The 16,457-nt window shown below is 42.9% G+C and overlaps 1 protein-coding gene across 2 annotated transcripts in view; it reads right to left on the bottom strand.

Moving 5' to 3' along the window:
* Positions 1-662: 662 nt before the first annotated feature.
* Positions 663-16,457, bottom strand: part of LOC142287665 (interleukin-5 receptor subunit alpha-like) — a 131,388-nt gene continuing 115,593 nt past the window's right edge. For both annotated transcript variants that reach the window (XM_075333456.1, XM_075333457.1), the window contains exons 9-11: positions 11,588-11,669; positions 8,623-8,719; positions 663-1,560 (exon numbers count right to left, since the gene is read on the bottom strand). In XM_075333456.1, coding sequence (XP_075189571.1) covers positions 1,492-1,560; positions 8,623-8,719; positions 11,588-11,669 — 248 coding nt within the window. In that variant the 3' untranslated portion in view covers positions 663-1,491. The remainder of the gene's footprint in view (positions 1,561-8,622; positions 8,720-11,587; positions 11,670-16,457) is intronic.

The following is a 16,457-nucleotide window of genomic DNA, read 5'->3' on the forward strand; positions in this document are numbered from 1 at the left end:
GTTATAACCTGTCAAAGTGACACTGGTCAGAATTGCAAAAAATGGCCGGGTCTTTAAGGTGAAAACAGGCTGGGGGCTGAAGGGGTTAAAAATGAAATATTTTTTTAAAATTGCATGAGGTCTTCCATTTTTGACAACCTGCTAAGGTGCTAAGGTAAAGCAAACCTGCCTGCTTTACCATATCTGTTTTCCAAAAACAGGAGAGAATCACCTATCCCTGAAGAAGCTAGCATTCGGTAGCAACATGCATAGGGTGCTTTGCCCTCCTCCTCGTCACCATCCAACATATGAATTGTGGCTATTTCTACATGAGGTATATGTTTTCTGTGGCCTCTAGTGGTAAATTTCTGATGTAATCTTCTAGTTAGGGCATCTGCATTATAGATGTTTCTAATTTGGGTTTTTCCTTTGCTGTTTTTAGTTGTTTTTTCTACAATCAATAACAGTGGTTTATCCATAGATCATTCTTGTGGAGTGCTTCAAATTTGCTGTTTTTTGTGCTTTTTTGATAACAGCTATGTAATGTCAGCTGGCATCAAGCCCAGAGTTGAGTAATAAATGGGCGTCTATCAGACATTCCCATTACTAACCCTGTAAGTGTAAAGTTAAAAACACAAACACGCAGGAAGAAATCGTTTATTTGAATAAAGCCTCCTCCCTCCTCCTCATCACTATCGATTGTTCCCCAATTTATTTAAAAAACAAAACAAAACATGAAAATCTCAAATAATCCATTGTGTAGTGGTCCCACAATGTCCCTGGAAATCTATACTCCAAACCTATGGAGCCTCTCTGGTTTACAGTAGTCTCTCCTGATTGGCAGTGATAGCTGTAAGGCTTTATTGGATAGGGCCGAGCCTGATGTCATGCAAGCCTTGTCTGGAAGATGTATTCTGCAGTTTGTAAAATAAAATGGCAGCAACTGTTTTAGTTTATTTACACAAATTGAATTCCAAATTGCCCAAACTTACTGAGTTCAGTAAATTCCTAAAAATTCATTGCAAATTCAGTTAGCATTGAATCAATTATCTTATCTCTATGTAGGAACTAGGAGAAACGTGGATTAAGAACTGTGCTGCTGTAGATGAAAAGGATCCAAACTTGCTGGGTAGTAGATGAAGGTGCTTTATTCAACCCGTTTCAAAGTGAAATCCCATTTCTTCATCTGGAAATGCACCGAATTCCTTATCTCTATGTGACATCCATTACTTCAGATCCTACTTATTTTAAACAGTTGAATCCAGATCATATTATTATCTTTTAATATATGGAGTTTATGAGGCAAACAGAATTGTATGTCTGTGTATACTCTTTTGAGTTGACTCTCCTTTTGTATTGAATTTGGTATTCTGGTTCTGATGCAAATATCTATTTATATATATAGCATTTATTGACTGTTTATTGTTTTTAGTTATGGTAGTTTCTTGTATAATTTTATGTTTGGTTTAGAGAACAAGCCGTGAATACACGGGAAGGTTTCCAATCGCAATCTCAGGCAGTTGTTACAATCTCTATTTCGGTAAGAGGTACAGACTGTTCATTTTGCGTTGCAATATTTGTCTGTAAGGGAAAAACAAAGAAAAAATAATAATTCAAATTATATTGTTTTAAATACATTAAGGAATATGAGCAAGATGACCCAACGTCACCTCCTTCCCATCCTGCCCTGCAGCAGGAAATAGATGGGAGGAGCGGAGCAGCACAGCACAGGTTCCAAAAAAACAAACAAACGTTTAGTGCTTTTCATTTTTCAGAAGACAATGTGTGTCTTTGTTTGATTTTACATGTTTTTTACTGTGTACGTCGCTCAGATCCTCTCCGCGTCTCCTCGTATCCTGGGGTGTCCTGCTCCACTCCTCCCATCTATTTCCTGCTGCAGGGCAGGATGGGAAGGAGGTGACGTTGGGTCATCTTCCAGCGCTTGCGCAGAATGCTGGAGGCAGAGGGGAGATCGCGGTCACGAGTTTATGGGCGGGCACTTGCGATGCAATCACAGCGCCGCCCATAATCTCTTGCCTGCGACCACGTCACCAGCGGTCCTCGCATGCACGGGACCTCGGGCGCAGTGGGCGGCATCCTGAAATGATATGAAATGGAGCAATGGGGGGCGGCGTCAATCTACAGGAGGGACAGCAACGGACGCAAGAGAGCCCGCCCCCATGGATAATTTACAAGAATTGCAGGCAAAAAGGTACAACTTTATAAAGTGTTTAATTTGGTTTCAAAGAGGGCACAAAAAGTACAGGAACCTTGCTAGAATGCAGCCCAGGAGCTGCAGAGGGGGAAACTTTTAGGTTTAAAGCTAAATTTCTGATGACAGGTTCCCTTTAGGCCTTGTGTGCACTGGGAAATGGAATTTTCTTGAGAAAATTCCGCATGCTCTCAAAGATTACCGCACCCGCAGTAAAAAACCGCGGGAAACCGCACCCGAAAACCGCATGCGGTTTGCCGCGGTTTGCTGCGGTTTTACCGCGGTATTGTTCGCGGTATTGCCGCGGTTTTGCCGCGTGCGGTTTGGGATGTGCTTTATTGCATTCAATGCAATAAAGCACATTGAAGAAAAAAAAAAAAAAAAAAAAGTCATTTAATTCTGAGATAGTAGATAGACAGAAGAATAGATAGAGGGATAGATAGATAGATAGACAGACAGATAGAGGGATAGATAGACAGACAGATAGAGGGATAGAGGACAGATCGCTGCATTTCCCACGGTCGGCAGTGAGTTCACATTACCGGCCGTGGGAAATGACCGGTAATTACCTCTGCTGTCTGCTGCTTTCATTCAGCGCTGTGTCAGTCGCGGCTGGATGGAAGCAGCGCAGGACCTGTGGATTACGCCGGAGCGGTGGATTACGCCGGAGCTTTGGTGCGGGAGGGGTTAATAAAATGGTGAACGAGGCTTGTTTGTTTTATTTAAAATAAAGGATTTTTCGGTGTCTGTGTTTTATTCACTTTACTTATGGGTTGATCATGTCAGCTGTCACATAGACGCTGCCATGATCAAGCCTGGAGTTAATGGCGGTGGTCCCCCACCCCCATTAACCCCTTGTATTACCTTGCTGCCACTGCTACACGGCGGCAAGAAGAGCCGAGGACACGCCGGTGCTGCCGCATAATGGATGCGACAGTCTTGGGGCAGCTGCGGCTGATATTCTCGGCTGCCGGAGGGGGAGTGAGGCGGGGGACATTAACCCTGCCCCTCTCCCTCCCCAGCCTGAGAATACCGGGCCGCCGCTGTGTGCTTACCTCGGCTGGAAGGTAAATATGCAGCGGAGCCCACGTTCTTTGTTTTCTATATTTCCGTTTTCTTTCTATGTATGTTCTATGTGTCTGTGTCTATGTGTTCTATGTGTCTGTGATGTCTGTGTGAGTGTGATCTGTGTGTGTTTACTCTGCACGGCTTCCTCTTCCTGTAATGACATCACTTCCCTGCAAACCGCAGACAAGTGATGTACATTACCGGAGGTAAACCGCGAAATACCGCAGGGAATAACGCAGCAAAACGCAGTGAACCGCACAGAATTTGCTGCCTGCGTTATTCCCTGCGGGATTTCATGATTAACATTGGAGTCAATGGAGTGAAATCCCGCAGCGATGTGCGGAAAAGAAGTGACATGCACTTGTTTTTGCTGCGGGAATCCCGCAGCAAAACATGCAGCTGTCAAATTCCGCCCAGTGCGCACAGGATTTTTTTTCTCCATAGGATTTGCTGGTGATTCACTGCAGAGATGTTATGAACATTTTCTGCAGCGAAACATGCAGCAAATCCGCGAAAAATCCGCGGCAAAATCCGGTAAGTGCGCACATAGCCTTAACGTTGTATGCCTCAACGTATGTTGCTGGCACAAAAAGGTACAGTATAAAGCCACACATTCCAAAAATGTACATATACATGAACTAAACAGTGTACAAAGCAAGGGATTCCACAGGGGCAAATCTGCACCAAACTGTGAAGCTTTTGGTGTATGTTTTATTGTTGATTTGCTGCTGTAAATTGTCTAACATTCTTCTGCTCTGATCTAGTTCACCATCAACTTCTGTAAATCCAACCTCCAGCAGTGAAATGGTGTCACTTATTACCACAGCCTGTGATTGGTTGCAGTGATCACATGGCTACAAGTCTAATTTTCACTGACAGCTAAGAATACAGAAATCGGCAGCAGACCATATGTACAAAGCTTCTAGGGAAGAATAGCTCCATGCATACCACACGCCACAGAGTAAAGGCCCCGTCACACACAGAGATAAATCTTTGGCAGATCTGTGGTTGCAGTGAAATCATGGACATATTGTTCCATTTGTACACAGCCACAAACCTGGCACTGATTGTCCACAATTTCACTGCAACCACAGATCTGCCGCAGATTTATCTCTGTGTGTGACAGGGCCTTATTGTAATTGGTCCATTGGCCTCATGGATAAATTCACATTGTTAGAACTAACTGTTAAATCATATAAAGTTTAGCTCAATATAAATTTAAAGCGGTTGTTCCATAAACCAAGTTTATTTTAAAATAGATCTTGAAATAATAATAATTTCCTCAAAAAATGTTCTTGTGCTGAGATAATCTTACATATGTGTCCCTGCTGTCACGCTTCCCGGTCCCCTTGTCCCGTTCTCCGGTCCCTGTGGCCCGCTTCCCGCTCCCCGGCGGCGTCCCCTGCTCACCACTCCGGTCCCGTCCTCATCGTCCCCGCCTGCAGCCTCCACGCGTCCTGCTCCCCGCTCCCGGCGCTCCTCTGCGAGGTGGGACTCCCAGCCGGGCGCTCCTGCCTCCTCCTCACCGCTTCCTGGACTGACTTCTGGCACACGGGCCTCGCGCATGCGCATTAGGGCGCGCGCACGGTCATTGACCCTTTCTTAAAGGGCCAGCAACCAGAAACAGGATATTGCATAGAAAGGTACAGGGTATATAAGGGTTCTCTTTCTTGGTGGGCGGGGCCTGTTCTACGTGTTTAGTAAGCTAGTGTTCAGGTCCCCTATTGCTTTGCCTTGTACCTTGCCTGCATTAACCCTGTCCTGTCTCGTAGAGCCTGTCCTGCCACGCCAGCCGCTCCGAACCACGCTCATTCCCGTACCCTGACGGTGACTTCGGCGGATGTTCCACCATCTCTGCAGCTCCGCCTGTCTCCAGTCCCTGGCTCCGCTTGGTGACCCGTTCCATCGCTCAGCAAGTCCCGGATCCCGCCTGACCTTACCACCTGGCCTCGGACTCTGAGCCTCGTCACCCGGACCACCGTCCAGAACTCCATCCACCTTTCCTGCTCCCATACGGACTGTCCGGCTACCAATAGTGCTTCGGCCGCCGTGCACCCAGACCCTCTGGCGGGGTGACCTGCCTGGCTGCCTCCTCAAGGGAAACCGGTGTACGGTCCAGAGGTTCCACCACCCGGACGTTACACCTGCTATGTACTGTGTAACGGCCATGTCTGCCGTACAGGAAAAAAAGTTTTGTCATACCATGTCTGATGAAGAGACCTGAGATGTCTCGAAAGCTTGCTTTAATACATTTTATTTTATTTTAGTTAGCCATTAAAAGGTATCACAACTTCAAAATTATAATCTTGCTTCTCTCACTGAAAGCAATCAATCATTTGACCGTACAGAGATATGGTCTGATCATACCACAGCTCCTGGGTAGGTAAGTGTAGCGCCCTTGAGCCACTCAGGGCACTGCAAGGAACTGCATTATCTTGGGGATGCAGGACTTACCCCCTGGGACCTGGAGTACCAGTGCCGATACCACCAAAGCACAACTAAAATTCTAGTTCTCCACTCCACACCGGGGCTAAAGGGTTAATCAAGTAAGGGGATGGTCGCCTAGCGTTAGGAACAAGTCATGGGATTAGCCAGCCTGGTGGGAGGGGACAAACACACAGAGTGAGAGAGAACGGTGGCACACTGGGAGGTGTGCAGACGTGCTTGAGCTAGGTCCATGCAACAGTGACCCGGGGGCACAGGAGAGAGGTCGCCAGGACGGGTACGGAGTATGCACAGGGCACAGGGCCCTAGATCAGGTGCCAGTTCTACATGGCTTGATAATCACCTGTACGGTGTGGACACCTTCATGGACTTCACTGAACCAAATAATCCGGGCGCATTAGTAATACATTTGGATCAGGGTTCAGACACTTACCTCCTCACAGGGTCCGCACTGCCCGCCGTATGGAGAAGGAGACTGATACCCCAAAAGGGACAGTCGGGCCTCAAACGCTTTATGCTACGGGCACCCAATCAACAGAGAGTGCCGGGCATAGAGAAACCTGGGTCACTACATTGGCACTGATACTCCATGGGACCTGAACCAGTCATCCACGGGTTGGATTAAGTAGAGACTGTTGGTTCCAACCTTGTGTGGTCTCCGTTATTGCCCTTCACAACTCCCAGGCACGGCCCTACCTGCGGAGGGCCCAACATCATTGCTGCAACCACCACCAGACCTGGGAGTACCCACATTCAGCAGCGGCGGTTCTCTACCCTTAACTGCAACCCGTAAGTGGCGTCACGTACATTAACTTTCACCCCTAAAGGACCGGGCAACGGCCACTAGAGAGACATTCCCATTTGCAACCGTCCGGGACCGAATGCCCCCTTCACTGAGCAACACAAAAGGAAGTAAAAGTGTATACAGACATTACAGCATGGAATTGCAAATTATTCTTTCTTTGAGGTAAAACATTTTTTTAAAAATGGTTTACCTTACAGAAAGAGTCAGCTATGATCCCATGCTGCAAAGTCATCTTAATCTTTTGCTTCCTCCCCTACCCAGGAGATGTGGTATGATGAGACCATGTTCCTGTACGGTCAGACAAGGCCATTACACAGCACATAGCAGACACACATTTATAAGATTATCTCAGCACAGAAACATTTTATTAATCACATCCAATTATGGAAATGTTTATTATTCCAACATTTAGTGATGGTGCACCACCACATTATGGATATCGGGTCTGAGCATTCCTACATCAACAGTGTCCTGGAAAGTGGATTGGTCATCGTGTGCCAGTTGAATGACTATCAAGGTCTCCCGATCTGACCACCTTAGAATTTTATCTTTGGGGTCATCTGAAAGCAATGGTCTATGCTGTGAAGATACAAGATGTGCAGCATCTGAAACAACGGATACTGGAAGCCTGTGCTAGCATTTCTTCTGTGGTGTTGCTATCAGTGTGTCAAGAGTGGGAAAAAAAGGTTGCATTGACAATCCAACACAATGGGAAGCACTTTGAACACATTTTATAAGTGGTCATAAAATTGTAATTAACTAATGAACAAACAATGTTATGTTAAAATCAAGAAGACCATTGTTTTTCTTGTGAAATTCTCAATAAGTTTGATGTGTTATATGACACTCTTCCCTTTGGAAAAAATAAAGTTGGATCCAAAATGTCCGACTTCAAAATGGCCGCCATGGTTACCACCCATCTTGAAAAGCTTCCCCCCTCCCATATACTAGTTATCCACAAACAGGAAGTTGATATCACCAACCATTCTCATTTTAGTTAGGTGCATCCATATAAATGGCCTACCCTGTATAGTGGAAGTCAATAGGAAAGTTGTGCATTTTCCCAGAAGATAGTCCAGATTTTTCCAATAACTTCCATTATGCTCGGTACTCTAAACAATCCAATTGGATTGCCTGAAATGTTTGTTTCTGGTACCAAGCACCTTAGTATGATGGTGCTTTCTCCTCAATTTGTATTACTTAATGGGCTCCGAAGAGTTGTGGCCAGCTTTTTCCATCAGCCTCATAAGGAATTAATGGAGCAGTAGCTGCTTTTTGCACTGCCACTCCATTCTAAGAAAGATAAAAATACCAAAGGTCAGACCCCATTGATTAATAAGTTATCCACTGTAGGATATAATTTATCTTTACAGCCACTTTAATCTTTATTTTACATGTTGTCTACTCATGTCTCCAAGTTCATGGACAATGGGCCAAAAAAAATTTAAAGCACTAATCTAGTGTTTTTTGCTTTTTTCAACACTTAAATAGTGTTAGGTCAGTGCCCTTACACTTCTACTCACACTACAGCATTTTTACCTTTTATCTGTACCACTCCAGTCCCATGGCGCCATCTTGTGATCACAAACGCTGACTGGCTGGAAGTCAGAAGTTACATCACTAGCTCTCAATGCAAGCCTTTGAGAGCCAGATTGAGGCTTTCATAGACTTACATTGAAAAGTGACCTCCAGCCCACTCTATGAAATAGTGTAGTGATCTGTATCTGGTGAGTCAAAATTGCGTGAGACTGACAGGAGCGATAGTGATAGCAGATGAAGATGATGGAGGATGAAGGCCTCAATCACATAAGTGAATAAATCAAATTGTGCTGAGACTAGTCAATAAGGCAGGGCAGGTGTGTTCTTCTTTATCATGCTGATTCGGCATGAGGAAAAAAAACTGCAGCGTGCTGCAAATGCATTCACAAATCGGTTCAACACTAGCATATAGTATCTGATGCGAGAACACCCATTCAAATGTATGGGTGTTCTCGCATCAGATAGTATATGCTAGTGTGACTCCAGCCTTAGCCGAAATGCAGGGAAATTAGATTAGAAGCATCACGCCATCCATAAAATATCAAAAATGCTGGAGTGGTGAAGAGAAATTTACCTGCAGTCTTATATCATTTGATCGATCCATATATAACCAAGTTTTAATATTTTGAGAAGGATGTGGAATTGGAGTAATGAGCAGTTTTTTCATATATCTGCAAAATAATAAGTTACATTATTGTCTAGGAAATTAATACACAGTTAATTAGCAGAAAATATAATTACTAGAAGACTATATTTTTCTGTAAATAGAGGCAGGAGGTAAATAATAATAATAATAATAATAATAATAATAATAATAATAATAATAATAATAATAATAAACAATGATAACATAGTTTCCCAAAATTACAGTTAATGGTTGCTGAGATGCTTTCCTACACCTTCACAGTGTAATGGACATAAGACAGACATAATATACCATTAATATGCATTACCATGGTGACCAAATGTCTCAATGGGTTAATAGATGTCAAGTGTAGTCTCACACTCAGTCTTGTCCAAACTATCAAATCTGTTCCATCCATGTGTTACACGGTAGGCTACTAATGTGAACGTCCTGTATGTAATTTTTCTTACTACAATGTCTGAAATCAGCTGTTCGCTAAAGCCATCAGCAACTATGGTTGAACACTGAAATGGTTTCAACAGAAAAATGGCTGGTTCCACTGAAACAATTTTTTATATCTCATTTCCTCAAAACATATCAAATTTCAAATTCTAAATGCTAAATTTACAGAATACACAAAAAAATAAATCTCACTACCAAATTAATTATTACAAACCATATATTATTTTAAACAAATCCACTAGTCATGTCTCTGGTTTGCATGTACTTTTCTATTACATCGCTGTTATTGACCATTGTCTTACTCGAAGATGCCAGGCTGCATTAATATTTGGTTACTCCTGTGTTAAATCATTGCTCTGTTGTAAGATATCAGATTGCATGCCTGTGATTAACTGCTTCCTTGCTGGAAGTTATCAGTTTGCTATACAGTACTGTTCACTTGTGTTTCTGCATACATGGCACTACTTCATCTCTTCTGCCTAGTCCACTTGTTATTCTTATGCCCTAATTACCCAGCTTTCCTAGTTGTCAATGATTCAAGTGTCATCCATCAAGACTATTGCTGTTCCTCTACTTCATTGCTTTTGGTCCAAGTTTCTCATCCAAATCTATGACTAAAGGGGGCTTTACAGGCTGCGACATCGCTAACGATATATCATCGGGGTCACGGTGTTTGTGACGCACATCCAGCGTCGTTAGTGACATCACAGCGTGTGACAGCTAGGAACGAGGATCAACGATCGCAAAAACGGCAAAAATCGTTGATCATTGACACGTCGCTCCTTTTCTTAATATCGTTGGTGGTGCATGCCGCTGGTTGTTCGTCGTTCCTGCGGCACCACACATTGCCATGTGTGACACCGCAGGAATGACGAACATCATCTTACCTGCGTCCACCGGAAAAGAAGAAAGGAAGGAGGTGGGCAGCATGTTCCGGTGGCTCATCTCGTCCCCTCCTCTTCTATTGGACGGCCGTTTTGTGATGCCGCTGTGACGTCGCTGTGATGCCGATGGCACCTCCCCCTTGAAGGAGGGATTGTTCGGCAGCAACAGCGACGTCGCTGAACAGGTATGTGCATGTGACGCTGCCTTAGCGATATTATTCGCTACGGCAGCGATCACCACATGTCGCACGAACGACGGGGGCGGGCGCTATCGCTCGCAACATCGCTAGCAATCGCTAATGATGTTGCAGCGTGTAAAGCCCCCTTTAGAGTATCAACCTCACCAGATGAGCCCCAAACATTTAGCAGCAGATGCTTTAAAGGGTTATTCCCATCTCCAAGATCCTATCCCAATATGTAGTAGGTGTAGTAATAATAATAATAATAATAATAGCAAATACCTCCAATTAGAAATGTAGTATATTTCTCCTGATTCACTGTGAAGCTTATCTCATGTTCAGTGTGTTCTAAAGGCCTTTTCTATTACGTGACCTACCATTACCATTTTTACCAGTATGTGCTACAGGAATGGGCAAGCTTTCTTTTTCCACTTTAATGAGCCTTGTAATTCTATATCTGTCATTGATTTACTAGTTGTCCTTGGACCTCTTTTGGTAGGTAGTAATTATTGTATACCTGGGCAGCCCATAAGACCTTCCATTTTGGATATGTTTCTGCTTTTTTCTTCATCTTCAAGTACTGACTGTTCATTTGCTGCCTAATATATTCCATCTCAGCACAGAATATTGCACTGAGATTATCAATGTTATTAACTTTGATTATTAGTTTTATAGTTGTGGCTGATTGCAGTAGAATATATACAGCATGTATTATCCCTAAGTCATCCATACTAAGTTACTGCTGTCTGAGATCAGAATCATTTAAGAGGTTGCATAGTGTAAAATAATAGAGATGACTAAAACTATGGAACTTCGGTTTGTCGGGGTCAGCCAGACTTCAGATAAAGTTTGGTATGGGACCAGGACTTGACCTGCATCCCAGTAGAAGTCAATAATTGGGCAGTTTGGGTCTGCCCAAATAGAGACAGCCATAAACGGATCACTTCCGGGGGCAGGTAAGAAGGGTTTTTCCATTTTTTTGAGGGGGAGCACACTATATATGATCATGCTGTTGTTACCCCCAGTGAGAGCCAGTCAAAGACTGCAAGCGGCTCTCACTAGTCTGAGCACCGAGCACACAGCAATGCTTACATGATTGGTTTGCATACATAAAGCATCAGAGCTCCGAAACCGAATTCCATTTTTTGTAAAGTAACACTGAGCCTCTGGTTCGCTCATCTCTTTTAAATAATAAACCATTATTACACTAATTTCTCAGGAGTGAAGCAACATAAAAAGATAAACAGGTGTTTATAGATTTACACTTCAAAGACCAGAATGGTCATAAAAGCGGATTAGCGACGTTAATGTTACTAACAGATTCTCTTCAAATATGAAGAGCAGTACTACATGAGCTATCCTTAGCACAAATGAATACAAATGTTTTACCTTTTACATAAGTAGAAAGCAAGAGCAGCAAACAAAGCTGGTAAAATCACAATAAAAATCCAAGCTGGAAAGATATTATTATCTAATAACAAAATAGAAATATATTACAAAAAATTACATATATCACAAAAATTATATATTACAAAAAATGAAGAAAAGATGGATATAATTCTAGTCTATGTTGATTTCATGAATACTTCATATCTGATTCTAGTGAATGCTACTAAGATTTACTCTGTTGTTTTTTTATCCAAGATATTTTGAAGAAATATACTATCACTGAGGAGCAAAAGGGTAACAATATTTTGGCCTTTTGACTTTCAGGCTCCATATCTAAGCATCCATTACAGCTTTGAAAGTGAGACTACCATAATTTTAGACAATCATCTTGACTATCTCATACATAAATTTGACTGGCAGCTACTTAGCATATGATTAATTATGCAGATTCTTGTCATTTCACTACATTGTATATGTTTTGCTCTTGGTGGTGGAAAAATCTTTTTCTTCCTGTATACTACAAATTACAAGCTGTTCTCACTTTCCCTAATAGCCCAGTGTGTTAGTAGGTTGATTCCCAAGTGAAAGGTTACTGGTTCAAATCGAGGAGCAGCCAAGAAGAAGATTTCCACAGAAAAGAGAAACAGCATCATTTAGCTCATTCATAGCAGTCTCTCAACCAAGAAAATTGCCAAAATGCATCATGTGAGTGTCAAGACTGTTGGAAGAATATGAGATATAGTCCATCCATTAATTCAAAAAAAAGAGGTGGATGTCCAGGTAAAATAAAATATTGGAGTCAACAAGTCGGCTCATCACAAGGTCTAACAGTTCTAGTGGCACAAACACGGCAGTGGAGGTGGCTCTTATGCTTCGTAATAGTGACATCTCAGATGTCCATGCAAGCACCATACGATGCACATTACACAAGTCTAGAATGATAGCCTGAAAAAAGGTGAAGAAGCCTCAACTGCAATATCGTTGGCTCAGATTTGCAAGGAAAGTTCAAAAATGTACAGTAGAAGATTGGAAAAGGGTGTTTTGAGCTATGCAAAGAAAATCAATAGACTGGGCTCTGATGGGTGCAAATGGGTCTGAAGGAAACAAGGGAAAAAGAAGCTATAGAATTGAGAAATTGACGGAACTGTCAAGTTTGGTTCAGGAAGCTTGATGATATGTGGTTGTTTTACAGCCAAAGGCATTGAATACATAGATGACTAAAGCCCGCTTTACACGCTTCAATATATCTCACAATCCGTTGTTGGGGTCAAGTTGTAAGTGACGCACATCCAGCATCGTTAGTGAGGTATCTGCGTGTGACACCTACGTGCGATCAGGATTGAACGCAAAACCGTTGATCGCAAACACATCGTATCTTTGTCTAGAATTGAACGTTTTGTTGCACGAACCTAGTCAATTGAAACGTGTGACATCCCTCATACGATTTTGATGTCTGAGGCTATGTGCGCAGGTGTGCGCTCTGCACCGCAGCTTAAAAAAGGTCCGCTTCAGAGCGCAGCTGTAAAGCTGCGTTCTGAAGCGCCTCACAATGTCTGTCATTCACTAATCTCTGTCAGTCGGTCACTATCTCTGTCCCTCTCTCTCTGTCCATGTCAGTCTATCCCTCTTACCCCCTCTCTCATACTCACCAATCCCCGATCACCGGCGCGGCGCTGCACGGCATTCACACTGCTCCGGCGGCTTTCACTATTTTGAAAAAGCCAGCCGCTCATTAAACAATCTCATATTCCCTGCTTTCCCCGCCCACCGGCGCCTATGATTGGTTGCAGTGAGACACGCCCCCACGCTGAGTGACAGGTGTCTCACTGCACCCAATCACAGCAGCCGGTGGGCGTGTCTATACTGTGCAGTGAAATAAATAATTAAATAATTAAAAAAAACGGCGTGCGGTCCCCCCCAATTTTAAAACCAGCCAGATAAAGCCATACGGCTGAAGGCTGGTATTCTGAAGATGGGGAGCTCCACGTTATGGAGAGCCCCCCATCCTAACAATACCAGCCAGCAGCAGCCTAGAATTGCCGCATACATTAGATGCGACAGTTCTGGGACTGTACCCGGCTCTTCCCGATTTGCCCTGGTGCGTTGGCAAATCGGGGTAATAAGGAGTTATTGGCAGCCCATAGCTGCCAATAAATCCTAGATTAATCATGTCAGGCATCTCCCCAAGATACCTTCCATGATTATTCTGTAAGTGACAGTAAATAAACACACACACCCGAAAAAATCCTTTATTAGAAATAAAAAACACAAATATATACCCTGGTTCACCACTTTAATAAGCCCGAAAAAGCCTTCCATGTCCGGAGTAATCCAGGATGCTCCAGTGTCGCTTCCAGCTGTGCTGCATGGAGGTGACCGGAGCTGCAGAAGACACAGCCGCTCCTGTCAGCTCCACGCAGCTAATGAAGGAAATAGCGCGATCAGCTGAGCTGTCACTGAGGTTACCCGCTGTCACTGGATACAGCGGTGGCCGCGGGTAACCTCAGTGACAGCTCAGCTGATCGCGTGGCTGTCTTCAGTTGCTGCATGGAGCTGACAGGAGCGGCTGTGTCTTCTGCAGCTCCGGTCACCTCCATGCAGCAGAGCTGGATGCAACGCTGGAGCATCCTGGATTACGCCGGACATGGAGGGCTTTTTCGGGCTTATTAAAGTGGTGAACCAGAGTATATGTTTGTGGGGTTTTTTTCGGGGATCGGTGAGTATGAGAGAGGGCTGCTCAATTCAGTTACTCAGGAGATTAGCGGTCACCGGTGAGTCCTTCACTGGCGACCGCTAATCAGGACGCGACACAGACAGAGCCGCAGCATGACAATGAAGTCGAGTGAAGTTAACCGGAGTTCATTCTGATCGTGCGGCTCTTTCTGTGTCTGCTGTCATCTGCCATTCAGCTCTGCTACATGGCTGTCTGTGTCTGCTGTCAGCGGCCATGTAGCAGAGCTGAATGGCAGATGACATAGTAAAAACGCATTCCTACACATTACACACGCTTGGCAAGTCAATAAATAAAAAAAAAAAAAAAGGGTGCCCAATGCATACGTCACAGAACACATGATCTAAAGGATCGCACACAAAATTGATCAATTTAACATAGACTACTAACGCTTGTGTGACAGCAAATAAATGACCTACGTTCAATCTCATAAGATCCCGTATGCAACCTGGGCGTGTCACATCGCAAATGCGATTGTACAACTAATTGCAACGTGTAAAGCAGGCTTAAGTGTTCCAATGTATATGAAGGTTGGCAAAGAAATGGTTCAATGACAATGAACTAGAGATGCTAGATTGGCTCCCCAGTATAATTGAACACTTGTGGGTAGAGTTGAACAAAAAGCTGTATACATACCCAAGTGAGTTTACAGTATGCACCAACATTGGGAATGTGTAGAAGAGACCTGGGATCAGATTTTGTTTGAGAAATACTTGAATATGCTAAAGAAGAAGCCCAGAAGGATTCAGGCAGGGTAGAAAGACAAAGTAGGATTTACAAAATACTAACAAAATAATAAAAATTAAAATTTAGGTTTTTAGGAGCAAAACAGTAACAATACAGTGACATGACAAGAATATGCATAACTAATCATATGATACATATTTTCAAGTCAAATTTATGTTTGAAATGCCAAGGTCTATAAAATGAAATTAGTCTCACATTCAAAGATGAAATGGATGGTGAGATATGGAGCCTGAAAGTCAAAAGTTCAAAACATTGTTACCCTTTTGCTCATCCATGTATAGGGCAGTCTACATACACTATATTTTTTAAGTGTGAACTTTTTATGTCTTACCATACTTGTCTAGGTGTATTGTCCCACAGAGATGTATACAAAACAGCTATGAAGTTGAAAAGGAAGAGCCAGTTTGTATTGCTAGATGTCAGAGTGCATGTGTGTTCCTACCTTAATATTTTAGTTATTTGTGTGACCTACACTGTAACATGATTTTTTGTTAATGGCTGTAATACATTTGATGATGGGTTTTATTCCTTCCATAGTAATAAATGCAGCAAAAACAACCTGACAAAATACAAAAATTCTAATAGTTATCACATTTACAAGTTGATTGTTTGGAGTAGACGGAAATGCCTGATCTCAGTGACATAATAGCAAAACTTTGAACTCAATAAGGTTAAGACCTCATTCAAATGTTCCTAAAACAAAATCCAAGTACAGGACATGAAGCTCTAACTGGCCACGGATCTCCTCACCTGAACTTAAAGGGAATCTGTAACTAGGATCAACTCTCTCAAGCTGTCTATATGAGTCATAGAAAGTTGTATAAAATGATACCTTAATATCTGTTAACTGATGTGTCATTCTAGAGAAATCTATCCTTATCTTATTTGTAAATGAACTGTGAAGAACTATTGGTTGAACACTGATCTCCCCAAGAATCTGCCTCCAAAGTTGAATTTAAATTAGAGCAGAAGTTACCAATTTGAGACATGTAAGAATTGCGCTTTGCTCTCCTGATCTCACTGCAGAATTTTTGGTGATTATAACTGTCACAGGATGGCATTAAGGAGAATCTGTCAACGTATTTTTGCTACTTCATCTGACAACAGCATAATGTAGGCAAACATACCCTACCATAATGTAGCAAACGATGTATCATTTTGCAGTGGTTATGATACAATCAGAATTTTTAGATTTAGCAATGCAACAGAGCTGAGAAAGCTGTTTACGCTCACACCAGGCTCTCTATGTACAATTGTCCTAGATAATGATCTGCTAATCACAGAAGGGGGTGTGCCGGACTGCCAGAGGCAAGGCAACGATGATCTCTTGGTGCTAAAACAAACATTCCAGTTAAACAATAGCATGGAGCTTGATACATCTTCATCAGGCAT

Source organism: Anomaloglossus baeobatrachus, chromosome 2, assembly GCF_048569485.1.
Source record: "Anomaloglossus baeobatrachus isolate aAnoBae1 chromosome 2, aAnoBae1.hap1, whole genome shotgun sequence".
NCBI classification, from domain to species: Eukaryota; Metazoa; Chordata; class Amphibia; order Anura; family Aromobatidae; genus Anomaloglossus; species Anomaloglossus baeobatrachus.